General features: G+C 42.1%; 1 protein-coding gene across 1 annotated transcript in view; it reads right to left on the minus strand.

The window, feature by feature from the left end:
• brf1a (BRF1 general transcription factor IIIB subunit a) overlaps positions 1–14,210 on the minus strand; it is a gene marked incomplete at its 3' end in the record, with an annotated part of 133,898 nt that overhangs the window by 72,025 nt on the left and 47,663 nt on the right. Inside the window, exons 11-12 of the mRNA XM_008278275.1 lie at positions 13,531–13,623; positions 9,758–10,045 (exon numbers count right to left, since the gene is read on the minus strand). Coding sequence (XP_008276497.1) covers positions 9,758–10,045; positions 13,531–13,623 — 381 coding nt within the window. The remainder of the gene's footprint in view (positions 1–9,757; positions 10,046–13,530; positions 13,624–14,210) is intronic.

A 14,210-nucleotide genomic window follows, 5' to 3' on the forward strand; every position in this document is an offset into this window, starting at 1 on the left:
TGCTAACTGCTGCTAACTCATTTCATATTCCACACACTCTGCAGCTTCTGCACCAGCTCACTGAGAGCAGATGATTGGCCGTCCATGGAGAGCAGTGTGGGCCTGAAATAAACTCTTGTTCCTCCTCTTGTGTTTCTGCTGAGTGTCGGCGACACCCGTCTCCCTGTCGGTTTCCGTCCAATCGTGTCGCTCGCCTCCTCTGAGAGTCCGTCCATCCGTCCATATGTCTGTCAGACTGTGGCGCCTCGGGCCCGCCCAGCTGTCCCAGAACAAACTAATGCAGCGAGCACACGAGCGGATTATCTGCATCAATTAGTGATGAGACATTATTAATTAAAGGGACATTTCGCTGCGTTTTTGTTGGCCGACAGCAGAAGATGGCCACAGGTTTAAACTGTTGTTGACTGAACAATAGCAGTGAATGAAATATTTATCTGACAGGTGCTGAGATTCGTTCATCATCCACCACTTGTCCATGTGTTTGTATTAACTAGCAGGACCCACGCTGTCGCAGATGACACTGAAAGTTCAAACTGAAATCTAAAATCCATGTTAGAGCTGCTTCCTGTTGTTTTCAGAGCAGACACTGCACAAAATGTCTTATGCTGCTCACATTTGCATTCACTGTGGGCTTGTTTTGGGCCAATATAAAGTCTTTTAAAGTCACAGATCATAAAAAAAGAACAATCTAAGGTTAAAGTTTGTTATTTATTTGACACGATCGGTTCAAGGACCGTCTGAAAACTGGCTCCTCCTGTTTTTACAGGATCTGGCTGATAAATGTCATTTTGGTGAGTTTTATTTCAGGAGAACTTGCCTTTAAAACGGAAACCTTTCTGTTTACATCTGTGTTTTTCTATATGTGATGATTGTGAGATGTCATTACAAACGGCCATTTTTGTGTTGATCAATGAGCTCGGTCCCTGTCAGAGAAAACACACTAATAAACTGTAAAGCCACCCAATCCCTGGTCATTGTTTCTGCAAGTTTACAACATGTATCGATCTGTTCCTTTAAATGTCACACTCACAATCCATTTTCTGCACATTTTGAAGCATCAAATTAGAAAAAAACAGCACAAATGAACTGCTGACCCTGAGTATTTTGGGCATTTTATGCTTTTTAATCAACATCATAACATATTTTCTAGTGCATTTTGAAGCACTGCATTTAAAAAAAACCATCAATGGAAACGTTAAAATTTGAAAAATAGTTCCCCGGTTTTGCAAAAAAGTTTTCACACTCGCTGGAGGTAGTTTTTCCTTTACAGAGTCTAGTTGTGTCTGTCTGCTGTGTTGTAGCAGCTACGATGACTTTCTGAATAATTTAGGCGTCAGCACCAGGGTCGCTGAATCCTGCATCCGTGCAGCTAAGACACATGCATGATAAAACCACAGCCGTCCGCTGCATGTTGTATTCATCAGTCCTTCTACGTGTCTAAACACATGTTGGTGCCGAAGCCAAGAAAGCCAACAACCGGGCAGCGTTCAGGGTTCAACATGGTCGTAAATCACATGTTCCTCGGATTCTCAGAGTGTCACGGATTATTAAAACCGAAGGAGGACACAGATGCGTCGGCTTCTCCAACAGCCCCACGCTTCATTTCCTTACAGTTACACACTTTCACAGCCGAGATCTGTCCTTCACAAGACATTTGGTCGCAGATTGAGCCGTTAGCGCCTATTGTTCTTTCCCAAAATCTGAAAATATCAGCAAATGGGGTGAGACAAACCACCAAGTGCAGTTTTCTTTTGTTGCTTTTTTTTTGCAATGTACATCTCAAAAACTTTCCTCGTTCACCCTTTCACTAACGATGGAGGCAGCGCTTCTGTCGGGGTACAAAGGAAACAATCCAGGATCAAACCGCCGACTCAGGGATCCACTGCTGCCCAGAAAAAAGACAGAAAAACGAAGAAGCTCTTTTTAGACCTGAGATATTTATCGGTCTGTTAAAGTGGTCGTTCAGAGGTCAATCGACTAAGGTTATTTATAATTTCCTTCCATGCCGGGGATGATTTGTAATTATATCTAGTAAATGTCCTGCTGTCTCTCTCCCTCTTATGAATCTCACTGTTGTCTGATGCTGCAGGGATTCAATAAACTCAGAGTAAATAATCCTAAACAGCTGGAAGCGACAAACTAAATCTACGACAAACTAGATGTCGAATCGGGTTCTGCTGCTGTCTGGTACTGCAAGGATTTGATCAATTTGGAGGGAAAAATCCCTCTGTGATGTTTATGGACAGCTATTAGTGCTAAAACATGGAAAGAGTCTTCCCATACAGGTGCAACTTTTACGTACAAGTGGGCAGAGTGTTCATTCAGACCAGATGGAAAGCATGTGTGACAGAGGCTTCAGATATTTGCGTTCCCCTCCCCTACTCGACAACACAAAACTACAACTTGTTAAGATGAAGATCTGTTGATCAGAGCTGGAAACACTGGTGGCTGCTGGGATCAAACCAGTGGCCTCCCGGTTTGAAGGGCTGCCTCTCTGCTCATTAGCATCGCAAAAAACACAACACAAAGGAGCTTGCGGAGCTTTTTTTCCTCCCCTCTTCAGATGTGACTGCTGAGGAGGTAAAGTGTGGCGCTGCTGAAATGCAGGAGGAGACTTTGCATTTTCTTTCATCCCTGAACGAGTCCTCTGTGGACAGAGAGATGAGACAGATGCTGCTCATTTAAAAGACTATAATTGACTCAGCAGAGCTGCTGTCGGAGCTCAGATCTGTCAGGGAGCTCCTACCACGCCCCGAAACGCTGACAGCCACGATTTACTGCAGTAATTGCCTTTAGTGAGGAGGACGGATGGTAGAAAATGTTTTAGGACAACAAATTCTTGTCTGGAGAGTGATGTTGGTTTCCTGAAACACCTGTACAATCGCAGCCAAAACGGGGCGTGAAACAAAGTTAGATCTTAAAAATGAAAGGGAGTCTTCAAAGAGAAAAAGGCCTCGGCCAAAACCAAGAGTTTCACACACTTCAAACGGCCCTGTCCCCAGACGCTTCCAAGCAATAAAAACGGCAGAGTGGTTTGACGAGAGCCGGGGAGCCGTGCTCGCCGAGGTAGTTAAGGTCAGGCCAAACGTCATTGATTGAACTAAGTGCTCCGCTGAAAACAGTGTGCCTCAATCAATGCTGCCTCTAATGGTGCCGGCCGGAGCTCCCCGAAGACCTCGGCTATGGACGAATGTGACAAAGTCATCCGGAGGTGGCGGAGTCACGTTCTCTCTGCCAGCTCACGGCTGCTCGGCCTCACTTTCTCCTCCGATAGCACAAGTTAATGAAAACGCCATTACTCAGATGAGCCGTCGATGAGGGAGAGGGGTGAGGCCGGGCGGGAGATAAAGAGGAGTTTAACTAGGGAGGCAACTGTCTCAATGACAAGAGCGTCTCCAGAACAGACACACAGCTGATCATATCTGAGAATGAAGCTCTTCTCATTGAACATTCAATTAATACATTAATATCACACCAAATTCATTCACAAGTACTGTGGGTGAGATAAAAGTATTAGTGAGTATTGAAAAAATGGAACATGCCTCAGCTCCCCACATGATACGATTCTATAAACCACCTTTGTTTACAATATACAGGAGAATAAATAAACTACTGGTAAAATGAGAGCTCAGCACAGATCTGAAGAAGCAAATCATTGACTTGAACTAGTCTAGAAAGTCTCTTGGAGCCATTTCAAAGCAGCTTCAGATCCCAGAACCATCAGTGTGTCAGCATAAAGTTCATGGTCCAGTTGTGTTACTGCCACCATCAGGAAGGAAACACAAACTACCAGCTGCTGCTGAGAGACGATTGGTCAGGATGGTCAAGAGTCAACCAGGAATCAACAGAAAGCAGCTCTGGTCAGTGTCCACAGGGTCTGACATCAACATGAGCTGAGAGGCTGATGAAGAAGGAAGTTCTTCCTCCAGAAGCAGAACCTTAAAGCTCCACTGAAGTCTGATCACATGGACAAAGAAAAGGCCTTCTGGAGGAAAGTTCTGTGGTCAGATGGAACAAACACTGAGCAGAAACATGTCTGGAGGAGAGAAGGTGAGGCCTTTAACCCCAAGAACACCAAACCCACCATCAAGCATGGAGGTGGCAGCATCAGGCTTACAGGGAATAGAACAATGAAGGAGGAGGATCACCTCCACGTTCTTCAGGAAAACCTAAAACCATCAGCAGAAGGTTGATCTTGGACACAGTTGGATGTTCCAACCAGACAATGAGCCCAAACACACATCAAAGTGGTGAAGAAATGGTTCCATCAGGCTGGAATGAAGGTTCTAGACTGGTCTCCCCAAAGTCCTGACTGGAACCATCCAGAACCTGTGGACTGATGAAGAAACAAGTCTGAGCCAGAAAGACGACAAGTTCAGTTGAACTGCAGAGATTCTGTCCAGAGGAGTCAGAGATGAACCAGAAGCTGGTGGACGGAGACCAGAAGAACCCAACTGAGGTGGAACTAGCCAAAGAACGAAATACTAGCATTTCTGTTTGTATATTTTTGATCCGACAGACTTCGTTTCATATTTCCAGAAGACCGTAAATAAATCTATGAAAAACCAAAATGCAGGATTGTTTTGTGATTCCATCGTAGAAAATTCAGAGTTATAGGAGTCACTGGAAACTCAAGACTGCTTCGATATACAAGGTGTTTATAAGTGGATGTAAACTTTGTACCTACCGCTGGACATGGTGGTGATTCACTCATTTTCCTGTCTTTAATCTTCACGTGTGTTATTTGTGTCAGACAGACCGTCTTATGTGAATCACAAATGCAAAATTTAATTGATTTTTTTCTTATATTTTGCTCTTATTAGTTCCGTGTAGGCGTCTTTATTATATGTGGGTGGAGCAGGTCAAGGACGATGGTGGTCTGTGAATGTCTGAATTTCAGTCAACGTGGACGCTGTTTCAGTTCATTTTGCGTGTTTCAGTTTTTCGATTGCGTGCTTGCGAACCCGCGCCTCGGTGGAATCGTTTATTCCTCGGCGGGACGTTGTTGAAAAAGCCTCGAACTAACCTCGGCAGCCAAAGTGGCGTTTTGAAAAAAAAAAACAAAAAAACCTTAAAATAAAAATGAACAAGGTGGAGAAACTGCCACTACAATAAACACACAAACAGCTCTTGTGTGGGCGTCTGTATTTCCATCTTCCTCAAAACTGAAGCGGATCAAACAGCGACTTTGTTCCAGAACCATCACTGTGGTCTTTGTTGTTTTTTTTTCCCATTTTTTTTCCAGAGAGATTCCAAAATTACAGCTTCTTTCACTTCCTCCAGCGCCCTGCCCTCCGCTAACAATGTCCACACTCTGCAGATGAAAGCCTCGGCCCTAATGACAAGGTACCCGGTCCACTTAATACTTCAAAGATGGAGCTGTGTGCGTGTGTGTGTGTGTGGGGGGGGTCACCGAGCCTCCTGCATCCACCACAATTAGCCGAAGCCTGAACCAAACCAGGACCAGCGGCAGAACCTCCCAGTAACCGGCCTCCAAACAAAAACAGAGCTGCAGATCCGTAAACAGACGAGGGCTCGCGCTGGTCGCACAGTTCAACGATAATTAGGCACATGTGTCGGCACACGGCAAACGTTACCCAACAAAAAAAAAAAATGTGTTTCCTTCGGTTCACGGTGGCGCAGTAATGGTTAAAAACGACACTAATTAGCCTGATTGCAGAGAAAAACTTGCAGAAGGTTAAATTCTTTAAGTCAAAACATGACAAACTAAACGTGAAATTAAAAACCGATTAAATTACAATTAGTTAAATACATCCGGTTCTATGATGCTAACTAGCATCACGGCTAATTTCTGTCACTTCCATCCCATGCTACATGCTAATCTACGCAGGTTTTCAGTGTTTGTTGTGCTTAAACTGTGAACACATCCACAAAAACAAGTGTGTTATTGATGTTTACAACAGTTTAATCTTTTTTCCTTTTATACTTAGAGCAACATAGGAATAAAATAACACTACAGACCAGGTGGCAGTGTATTAACCCTCTGATTATTGTGTCTCAAAACCACCAAAATTAAACAATTTACCAGAGCGAGAAACTGCAAAATCTGAAAATTTGTCAGATGTTCAACTTTCCAACTGTCTGTCTTTCATTATATTTGTGTCATTCTGCACAGAAGACATTTCTCTCCTTCTTCATGCTTGTTCTGTTCCCATAAAGCTGCAGGACTTTATATTGCAGTGATGATTTAAACTAAAAAACGTGACAGGAACAAAAACCACCGGGGTTAAAATCACTGTTTGTGGGTTTTTGTGTCAGAGAGACAACGCATAGAGGCAGAAAAACAAACTAAAAACACTGCAACGGTAGAAAACATGAAGGTATTTTCTAATTTTTAACGTGACAAGTGAAGAAATCAGCTACAAAGGACTGTTTTCACCTGAAGAAAACCCCACAAAGTAAAAGAGACAGACTTGAATGGTGCGAACGTGAAAACACTAAAGCAATTTTTCATGTTTTGATGTGAAAACTGATTGTAAGTTAAGCAGAGAACACACATGCTGCCACAAACGGCTGATCTTTAACACTGTAAATGTAAATAAACTACTTTAAACAGTCATAAGCAACCAGAGAAGACGAGAGCCAGACTCGTGGGACTGCAAAAGACCGCAAAGCTGTCGAAATGTGAAACTACTAAAGCTGTTTTTCATCTTTTCTTAATGCAAAAACTGACTGTAATTAAAGCAAAGCAGCCACAAATGACTGTTTTTTAACACTGTGAATATAAATAAACTAATCTGAACCCTCATAAGCAGACAGAGAGCAGTCAGACTGGGGGGACGGAGTGACTCCCCTCTAATCACACGGCTCCCCGCCGAGGTCGGCCTCCAGACCCACCAACCGACAATTAAACCCTTCAATCACGGGCCGTTTCTCATTTTTAATGCCGGTTTTTGTCACTCGCCGCCACAAACGATGAGCCTCGCGACACAACCGATGGAGAGAGATGACTCAAACCGACGTCATCCTCCAACAAAACCAATAAAAGATAAAAACGGAGACGCGTTGACAATTAACATAAGAGCTCATGATTCAGGGTTTCCGTCATGACGCGATCGCCGGCCGACGTTTTCATCAGGTTAATGGCCGCCTCGACCTCCCATACGGATGTTTTCACAGACGGCGAGAAATTTAAGGCTCGCGCTGATGCATTTAAAGATAAAAAAAAATTATATGGAATATGGCGAAGAATCCCTTTATTTATGTTTTAACCAGTTAGCGGACAATAAAAATGTCAGAAAATGGTGAGAAATGACAAATGTTTCATCCACAACCTGAATATGGATGGATGGATGGATGGATGGATGGATGGATGGATGGATGGATGGAAACGCAATGTTGGACATTTTTCAAAATAAAACACGTTCTTATGTGCAGTTCTCCTTTTCTTGGCTGCATTTCGAACCCTCCGTCATGGACACAGAACCCAAATTACAGACAGTTTACGGCCTTCAGGATCATCCACCTGCTCGGAAGTGTTGTTCAGGGACACGAGAGGGAAAGTTGAAGAGCTCCAAACTCTTTTAAGGTCAATATTTACGGACACAACGAGGCGTCTGCTGGGTATTTCCTCCAAACCGCTTCAGCTCTGATCCACGAAGACACACTTGAGCTCCGACTCAGAGCCACAAAATCGCAGGTTTCCTCATCAGGACAGATGCAGCTTCATCAGCCAGCAGATCAGGAGGGCGTGGCGGCGGCGCAGAGCTTCCTGCTGGACTAATTGGCTCATTATAGGCCTCCCATGACGCTTTATTTTGGTGATAATCCGTCCTGCTGCTGGTTTCCTGTTTTCTCTCAGTTTGTTCGTAAACAAAACTCACACACAAGGTAGGAAACAGAAAAGCAGCAAAGTGTGTTTCACTGGTCCTCACAGGAATCAGACAAAGGCTACTGCATTTCAGGGACGTTATTGATCGTCTATCGATTAATCGCCAAGTCCATGAACCGATAAACAACAATCAATCAGCTATATCTTTAACTGCAGAATCACTTTAACTCAGACGACTGTTTGATTCGTGCACGTCTTAAAAAACATTTAGTTTACTGAAAATTTCCAATTGTTGCCTTTTAATGCTTTTTTTTACTATTATTATTATTATTATTATTATTATTACTATTTTGTTGTAAAGCACTTTGTGTCACGACACAAAATAAAGCTGGTTTGTTTTTTTAGTCCACATTTTAAAATATGCAAAAATATTTAAATAACATGTTTAATGTAAAATAACATTTAAAAAAAATAATTTATATGTCACATTTATTTGTTTTATTACAACCAAGAGTATTTGATTAATAACTGGTTTCCCATTTTTTTCAAAGGTAAATACATTAACTTTAATTTTTTTAAACATTAAAGGCCAATAATACGACTAATTTATGTATAAAGTTACATGAAAACAACCTTTTGTTTGTTTATTTTGTTGTTACCTACTTTGTAAAGCGTCTTTGAGCACCTGGAAAAGCTCTAAATAAGTATTATTATTGCTATTTTTATTATTATAAAATTATATTATACAATTGATGGGATCCAAAATCACCTTTTTGAAGCAGGAAGCAGGAAAAAAAAACTTTAAATAAGTAACTCTGATGCACTGAGATGAGCTTTGGGGGGTAAAAACAACCAGAGATGGACTTCAAGGGAGAAAAATTGGAGTAAAATTGTCTAGAAAAACTCAATCTGAGTGAACACTTCTCAATAAATTAGGCATAAATTACAGAGAAACAGCGGCTCGAACACGTCTCTCTCTAGCTTGTGGATGCAGAACTAACCCCAAAAATGGTCTAAACAAGCCGACATTGCTGCATAACACACAAAGAAATAGTGTTATTAAAGCAAGAAAATCAAGGTTTTTTTTAACCTTTTTTAAGGCAGAAAGGGATTATTTTAATGGGAGAAAACCTCTAAATGTGTAACTTTGATACACATAGATGAGATTTTAAGGGTTAAATCAAAAATCAGAGCACGTTTAAGAAAGAAAAGAGCCTGAAATTGGAAAAACTGTAGTAAAACTGCATTAAAAACAACCGCTTCCCAACTAAAAGACATGAATAACAGAGAAATAGTTGCACGAATATGTCTGACTCGGACATGATGGCGAACTTGTGTACAAGAAAATCCAGATTTTACCTCTTATAAGGCAGGAAGGGGTTATTTCCATGTTAAAAAACAGCAATAATATGTAACTTTAATACAAGGAGATGAGTTTTGAAGTGTAAAACCAACAACCAGCAGTGGAGTTCAAGGGAGAAAAGAGCGTAAAATTGTAAAAACAAGTAAAATTGTATTTTTAAAAAAAAAAAAAAAAACAGAAATGCTCCCAAAACTCTCCAAACAAACTGAGAGACGATTTTTAAATGGAGGAATCTTTAAATGTGCCGCAGAAACGCGAACCAGCTCAAGAAGCCACATCAGTGGTGGAGAAATCTCCCACACATTCCCTTCATGTATGCGAGAGCGCTGTGGGGACGAGAAACATAATAAGGGAGGACGGATTTCACACACAGCTCAGCCGAGGGGAGTTAATTACGACAATTAAACCTGAGAGCGCATTCTTCGGCGTGATTACGGACTGCTACGGCGACGCAGACGGTGCGATGTTCTCTGATTTAGTCTCCAACGTTTGATGCTTCACTCGATGAGGTTTCATCTTTCTGATTGATACGAAGCAGGAGGAGCTTCTAAATCTAAAAAACGGCACAAACAACAAAATGCAATAAAAAGAGTCGTACTCACAGTTCTTCTCGTTGGCCACACAGGTGTTGAAGGACTCGGGGAGGCCGAGGGTGGCCGACGTCGGCATCGGTCCCAGGATGGACTCCAGCGACGGGCCCTTCCTCCGCGGGACGTCCTCCTCCTCGTCCTGGTCCTCCGGTCTCTTCTGCTCCAGCTTGATCAGAGCCTCCAGCGTGAGCTCCTCCAGGTCTCGGCCAAAGTGTTGGGCGACGGCCTGGAGTTCGTCGTCCTCCTCTGGGTCGTCGCCGTCGGCCAGCTTAGACGACGGCGAGGAGAGCGCGTCAACATCTGAAGAGGAATGAATAAACAGTTGAATCGCTTTGAATTGATCCTTTTTAAAGATGTCTTGCTGGTGAGCAGACGCGAAAAACTGCCGCACAAAGCACCTCTCCCACTAATGTCAACAGGGTACATCTTTTACACCCAAAACTTACCATTCAACCCTCTTAATTCCACATTTTCACCCAGTTTGCCTCATTTTTCACTGTCACCACTACAGGAACAACCACCACCCCAGTTACTTCCCACTTGTGGCAGCATCTTGACCATTTTTTTCTTTCACCGGACTGTTTTAAATTGAAAAAAAAACTAAAATACAGCCATTTAATCCTCGTGGAAACTGAGAAGTCATGAATTAGACAACAGCAAAGAATTAAATCACATTGAATTTAGACTTTTTAAAGCTTTCGTTTTGCTCAGACACACTAAAATACCTCATAAATATCTTCAGGTTGCGTCTTCTAAAACTAAAACTTGTCATTAAACCCTCTGAACTCCAGTTTTTCTTGCTGCTGTCAAATTTTTACTCACCGTCGGCCTCATGTTTCACTGGACGAACAACTATGAACCCAATTATTTTGTCTAAATGTGATCTGGGAAAGTGAATAGTTCCACTTGTGTCAGTGTTTACATCAGCATCTGGACCATTTTTAACTTCCATGACTGCTCTCTGTGGAGACAAATGTGTTGGGTTTTTCTTTTACTGGACTGTTTTGAATTGTTAAATCACATCGAATTTAGACTTTTTAAAGCTTTCGTTTTGCTCAGACACACTAAAAACAACCTCACAAATACCTTCAGGTTACATTTTCTTGTTTCATTTTTCTAGTTTTTCTTGCCGCCGTCACGGCTTTCGGCGCAACCAGGACCAACGCAGCTACGATCCTAAAGATTTTGTGCAACTGTGATTGTGGGAACAGAATAATTTTACTGTTTTTCTCACTTGTGGCGGCATTCTGACCATTTTTAACCTTTGCAGCTGCTCTTGGTGCAGAAAAACGTGTTTGTTTGTTTTTCTCTCACTGGACTATTTTTAATTGGAAAACTATGAGCTGCAGACTTTTCGATCTTTGAGGAGTCATAAACTCCGCAACAAGACGCAATAAAGTGAAGTTGAGCTAAAATGCAGTATTAGTAATTTAGAATTTATGCACTCCAGGTTGCACGAGGAAGCTTTTGTGTTTACGGTGCATTCAACAGGAACAAAATTAGTGTAATCGCCTTTTTTATCTAATTATTTTTTTAAATTTTACCCCTTTGAACTCCTAGTGTTTTTTGCTAATGTCACGGTTTTCCTCACTTTTTCCATTAAAAAGAAAAAACACCCACATTTTTCTACACCGAGAGCAGCCATTGAAGTTAGAAATGGTCATGATGCTGATGTAAACATCAAAAAAAAGTGGAATTATTCTGTTCCCCGGATCACATTTGGACAAAATCTTTGGGTTCATAGCTGCGTTGGTCCTGGTTGCAGTGAAAAATGAGGCCAACAGCGAGTAAAAGTGTGACAGCGGCAGGAAAAACTGGAGTTCTGAGGGTGTAATGACACGTTTTTGGGCTGCTTTTAGTGTGTTTGAGCAAAAAAGTATAACGTCGATGTGATGTAAGAATTTAAAAATTGTCCAGAAAAAGAAAAAACACACATTTGTCTCCACAGAAGAGCAGCCGTGGAAGTTAAAAATGGTCATGATGCTGATGTGAACACTGACAAAAGTGGAATTATTCTGTTCTCTGGATCACATTTTGACAGAATCATTGGGTTCACAGTTGTGGTCGTCCAGTGAAACATGAGGCCGACAGTGAATGAAAATGCGACAGCAGCAAGAAAAGCAGGAGTTCAGAGGGTTTAATGACACGTTTGTGGTTCAGCAGATGCAACCTGAAGGTATTTGTGAGTCCGTTTTTGTGTTTTTTTTGTGTTAAAGCTGCGTATCGTTATGCAGTTCAGAACTCCTCAGTTTCCGTGCGGAATAAAAAGGCTGCATCTCATAGTTGTACGACTAAAAAAAATTTAAAAAACACACATTTTCTGCACTAAGAGGAGCCACAAGAGTTAAAAATGGTCGAGATACTGATATGAAAAAGTGAAATTATTCTGTTCCCGAGAAGAGAAACCGAGATAAATGTTCACATTCTGACAAAATAATTGGGATCGTAGTTGCGGCCGTCCTGGCGTCTAATTAAAACGTGTCCTTTAATCAGCGGTAATTAAAATGAGTCACAAAAACCGACGAGAAGAATTTTGCTGGAAGCAGCTGGAGGAGGCTGGAGGAGGCTGGAGGAGGCTGAAGTCAGCGGCGGCCCCCGACCGGGATGGAACGACGAGTGTTTGTGTGGGAAAGAAAAGACTAACCGAGCCGAAGATAAAGAGGCAAAGGTAGGAAGAGATGAAGAGTGACGGGAGGCTGGAAGTAAAGGTTCAGCACAGTAAACCAACATCTGGCTGCGATGCTGCTGCTGCTGCTGCTGTTTTCATTTCAGAGCCGCAAACTTGTCGGGTTGCTGCTCAGATCTCCTGCTGTGAAATTATTTTACAGTCTGTAGCAGCGCCAGCAGCTAAATGAAGCAGAGATGTTTGTTACAAGAGAGTTTAATAGATCAGGACGCTGAGGGACGACTTCTGGAATCAGAAAACGTTGGTTTAAGCTGCATTAATCCTGCAACTGACCATTCATTCCATCGTCGATTCATGTGTGGATCCATTACTCGACTAATCGGTTAGCTGTTTGGTCAGAAAATAGTAAAAAATGTCAAAATTCCAACATGACAAATGTCTTGTTTTGTCCACAACTCAAAGATCTCCAGTTTACAGTCACAGAGGAGGAAATAAACCAGAAAATATTCACATCTAAGAACCAGAAATTAAAGGATTTTGACTTAAACCGATTAAATAATAATCAAAATAGTTGGAGACTCATTTATTAGTCGACAGCTAATTGATTAATCGATGCGGCTCAGTGTCCAGCTGTAGCTGCAGAACTCCTGACTGGGCTGAACTGAGCAAGACAGAATTCTACTGCTCCTGAATTCAACTTTTCATTTCCAGGAAACAGAATCTGCAGTTTGTTTCCTCACAGTTTGGCCGCAGCTAGAGATTATTCTCACTGTCTATCAATTTGTCGATTGTTTTCTCGATCGATCGATTAGTTGTTTGGCTTATAAAATGTCAAAATTCCAACATGACAAATGTCTGTTTACTGTCATAGATCACTCTCATGACACACTGATATAAGTTCACTCTGCTTCATAATGTGCTGTATGAGCGCAACCAAAAAGGTCAATTTAAAAACCAAGCAAACATTTAGCCGCCGTCCCCGTCTGAGTCCATCCTTTTTCGTCAGCGTTCTTGCGTGGTTTTGGCTGCAGCTTCATAGTGTAAAACTCCTCATATTGGTTCAGGATTCTAGTTTGTTCTCCTGATAAATACGCAGCTCTTCAACTGCCCATGTTGGTCATCTAAACATGTTCCCAAGACGGCTTCTGAAATTGCTCACCTTCCTTCGTGTAGGCGGCGTAAACGCCTCTCAGTTTGGGTCGGCTGCTCTCGAGCTCAGCGTCGATTTCATCCTGATATTCTTGAATTTCGTCTGTTGAAGATAAACATTTTTAGAGAAGTTACACAAGCTGATTAATTAATCATCAAAACGGTCGGAGGTTAATCAAAAAATCGTCCATCAGTCGGCTGTAGCTTAGGCTGATTGTTAGCATGCTAACACAATGATGTACATTTAATCCTGCTTGATGATGTGCTTCAGGAGGTATAAACATCTGCTCGCTTTCCCTGTCTTGGTCGTCGACTTGTGCAGTGATACTCGACACCCAGCGCTCAAGCACGGTGGTGGCAGCATCACCAGTGGAGAAGAAGAAGGAGGATCACCTCCACATTCTTCAGGAAAACCTTAAATCATCATCAGAAGGTTGATCTTGGACGGAGCTGGGTGTTTAAACAAGACTATGAGTCCAAACACGCATCAAAAGTGCTAAAGAAATGGTTCAATCAGGCTGGAATGAAGGTTCTAGACTGGTTTGTCCAAAATCCTGACTTAAACCCAACAACAAGTTTAGTTTAACTGCACGAATTCTGCACCAGAAGCTTGTGGACGGAAACCAAAAGAGTCTAGTTGAGGCGAAAATGGCCCAAAGACATTTAACCGAATATTAGCATTTCTGTATG

The sequence above is a fragment of the Stegastes partitus genome, unplaced genomic scaffold, assembly GCF_000690725.1.
Source record: "Stegastes partitus isolate 25-593 unplaced genomic scaffold, Stegastes_partitus-1.0.2 Scaffold119, whole genome shotgun sequence".
NCBI classification, from domain to species: domain Eukaryota; kingdom Metazoa; phylum Chordata; class Actinopteri; family Pomacentridae; genus Stegastes; species Stegastes partitus.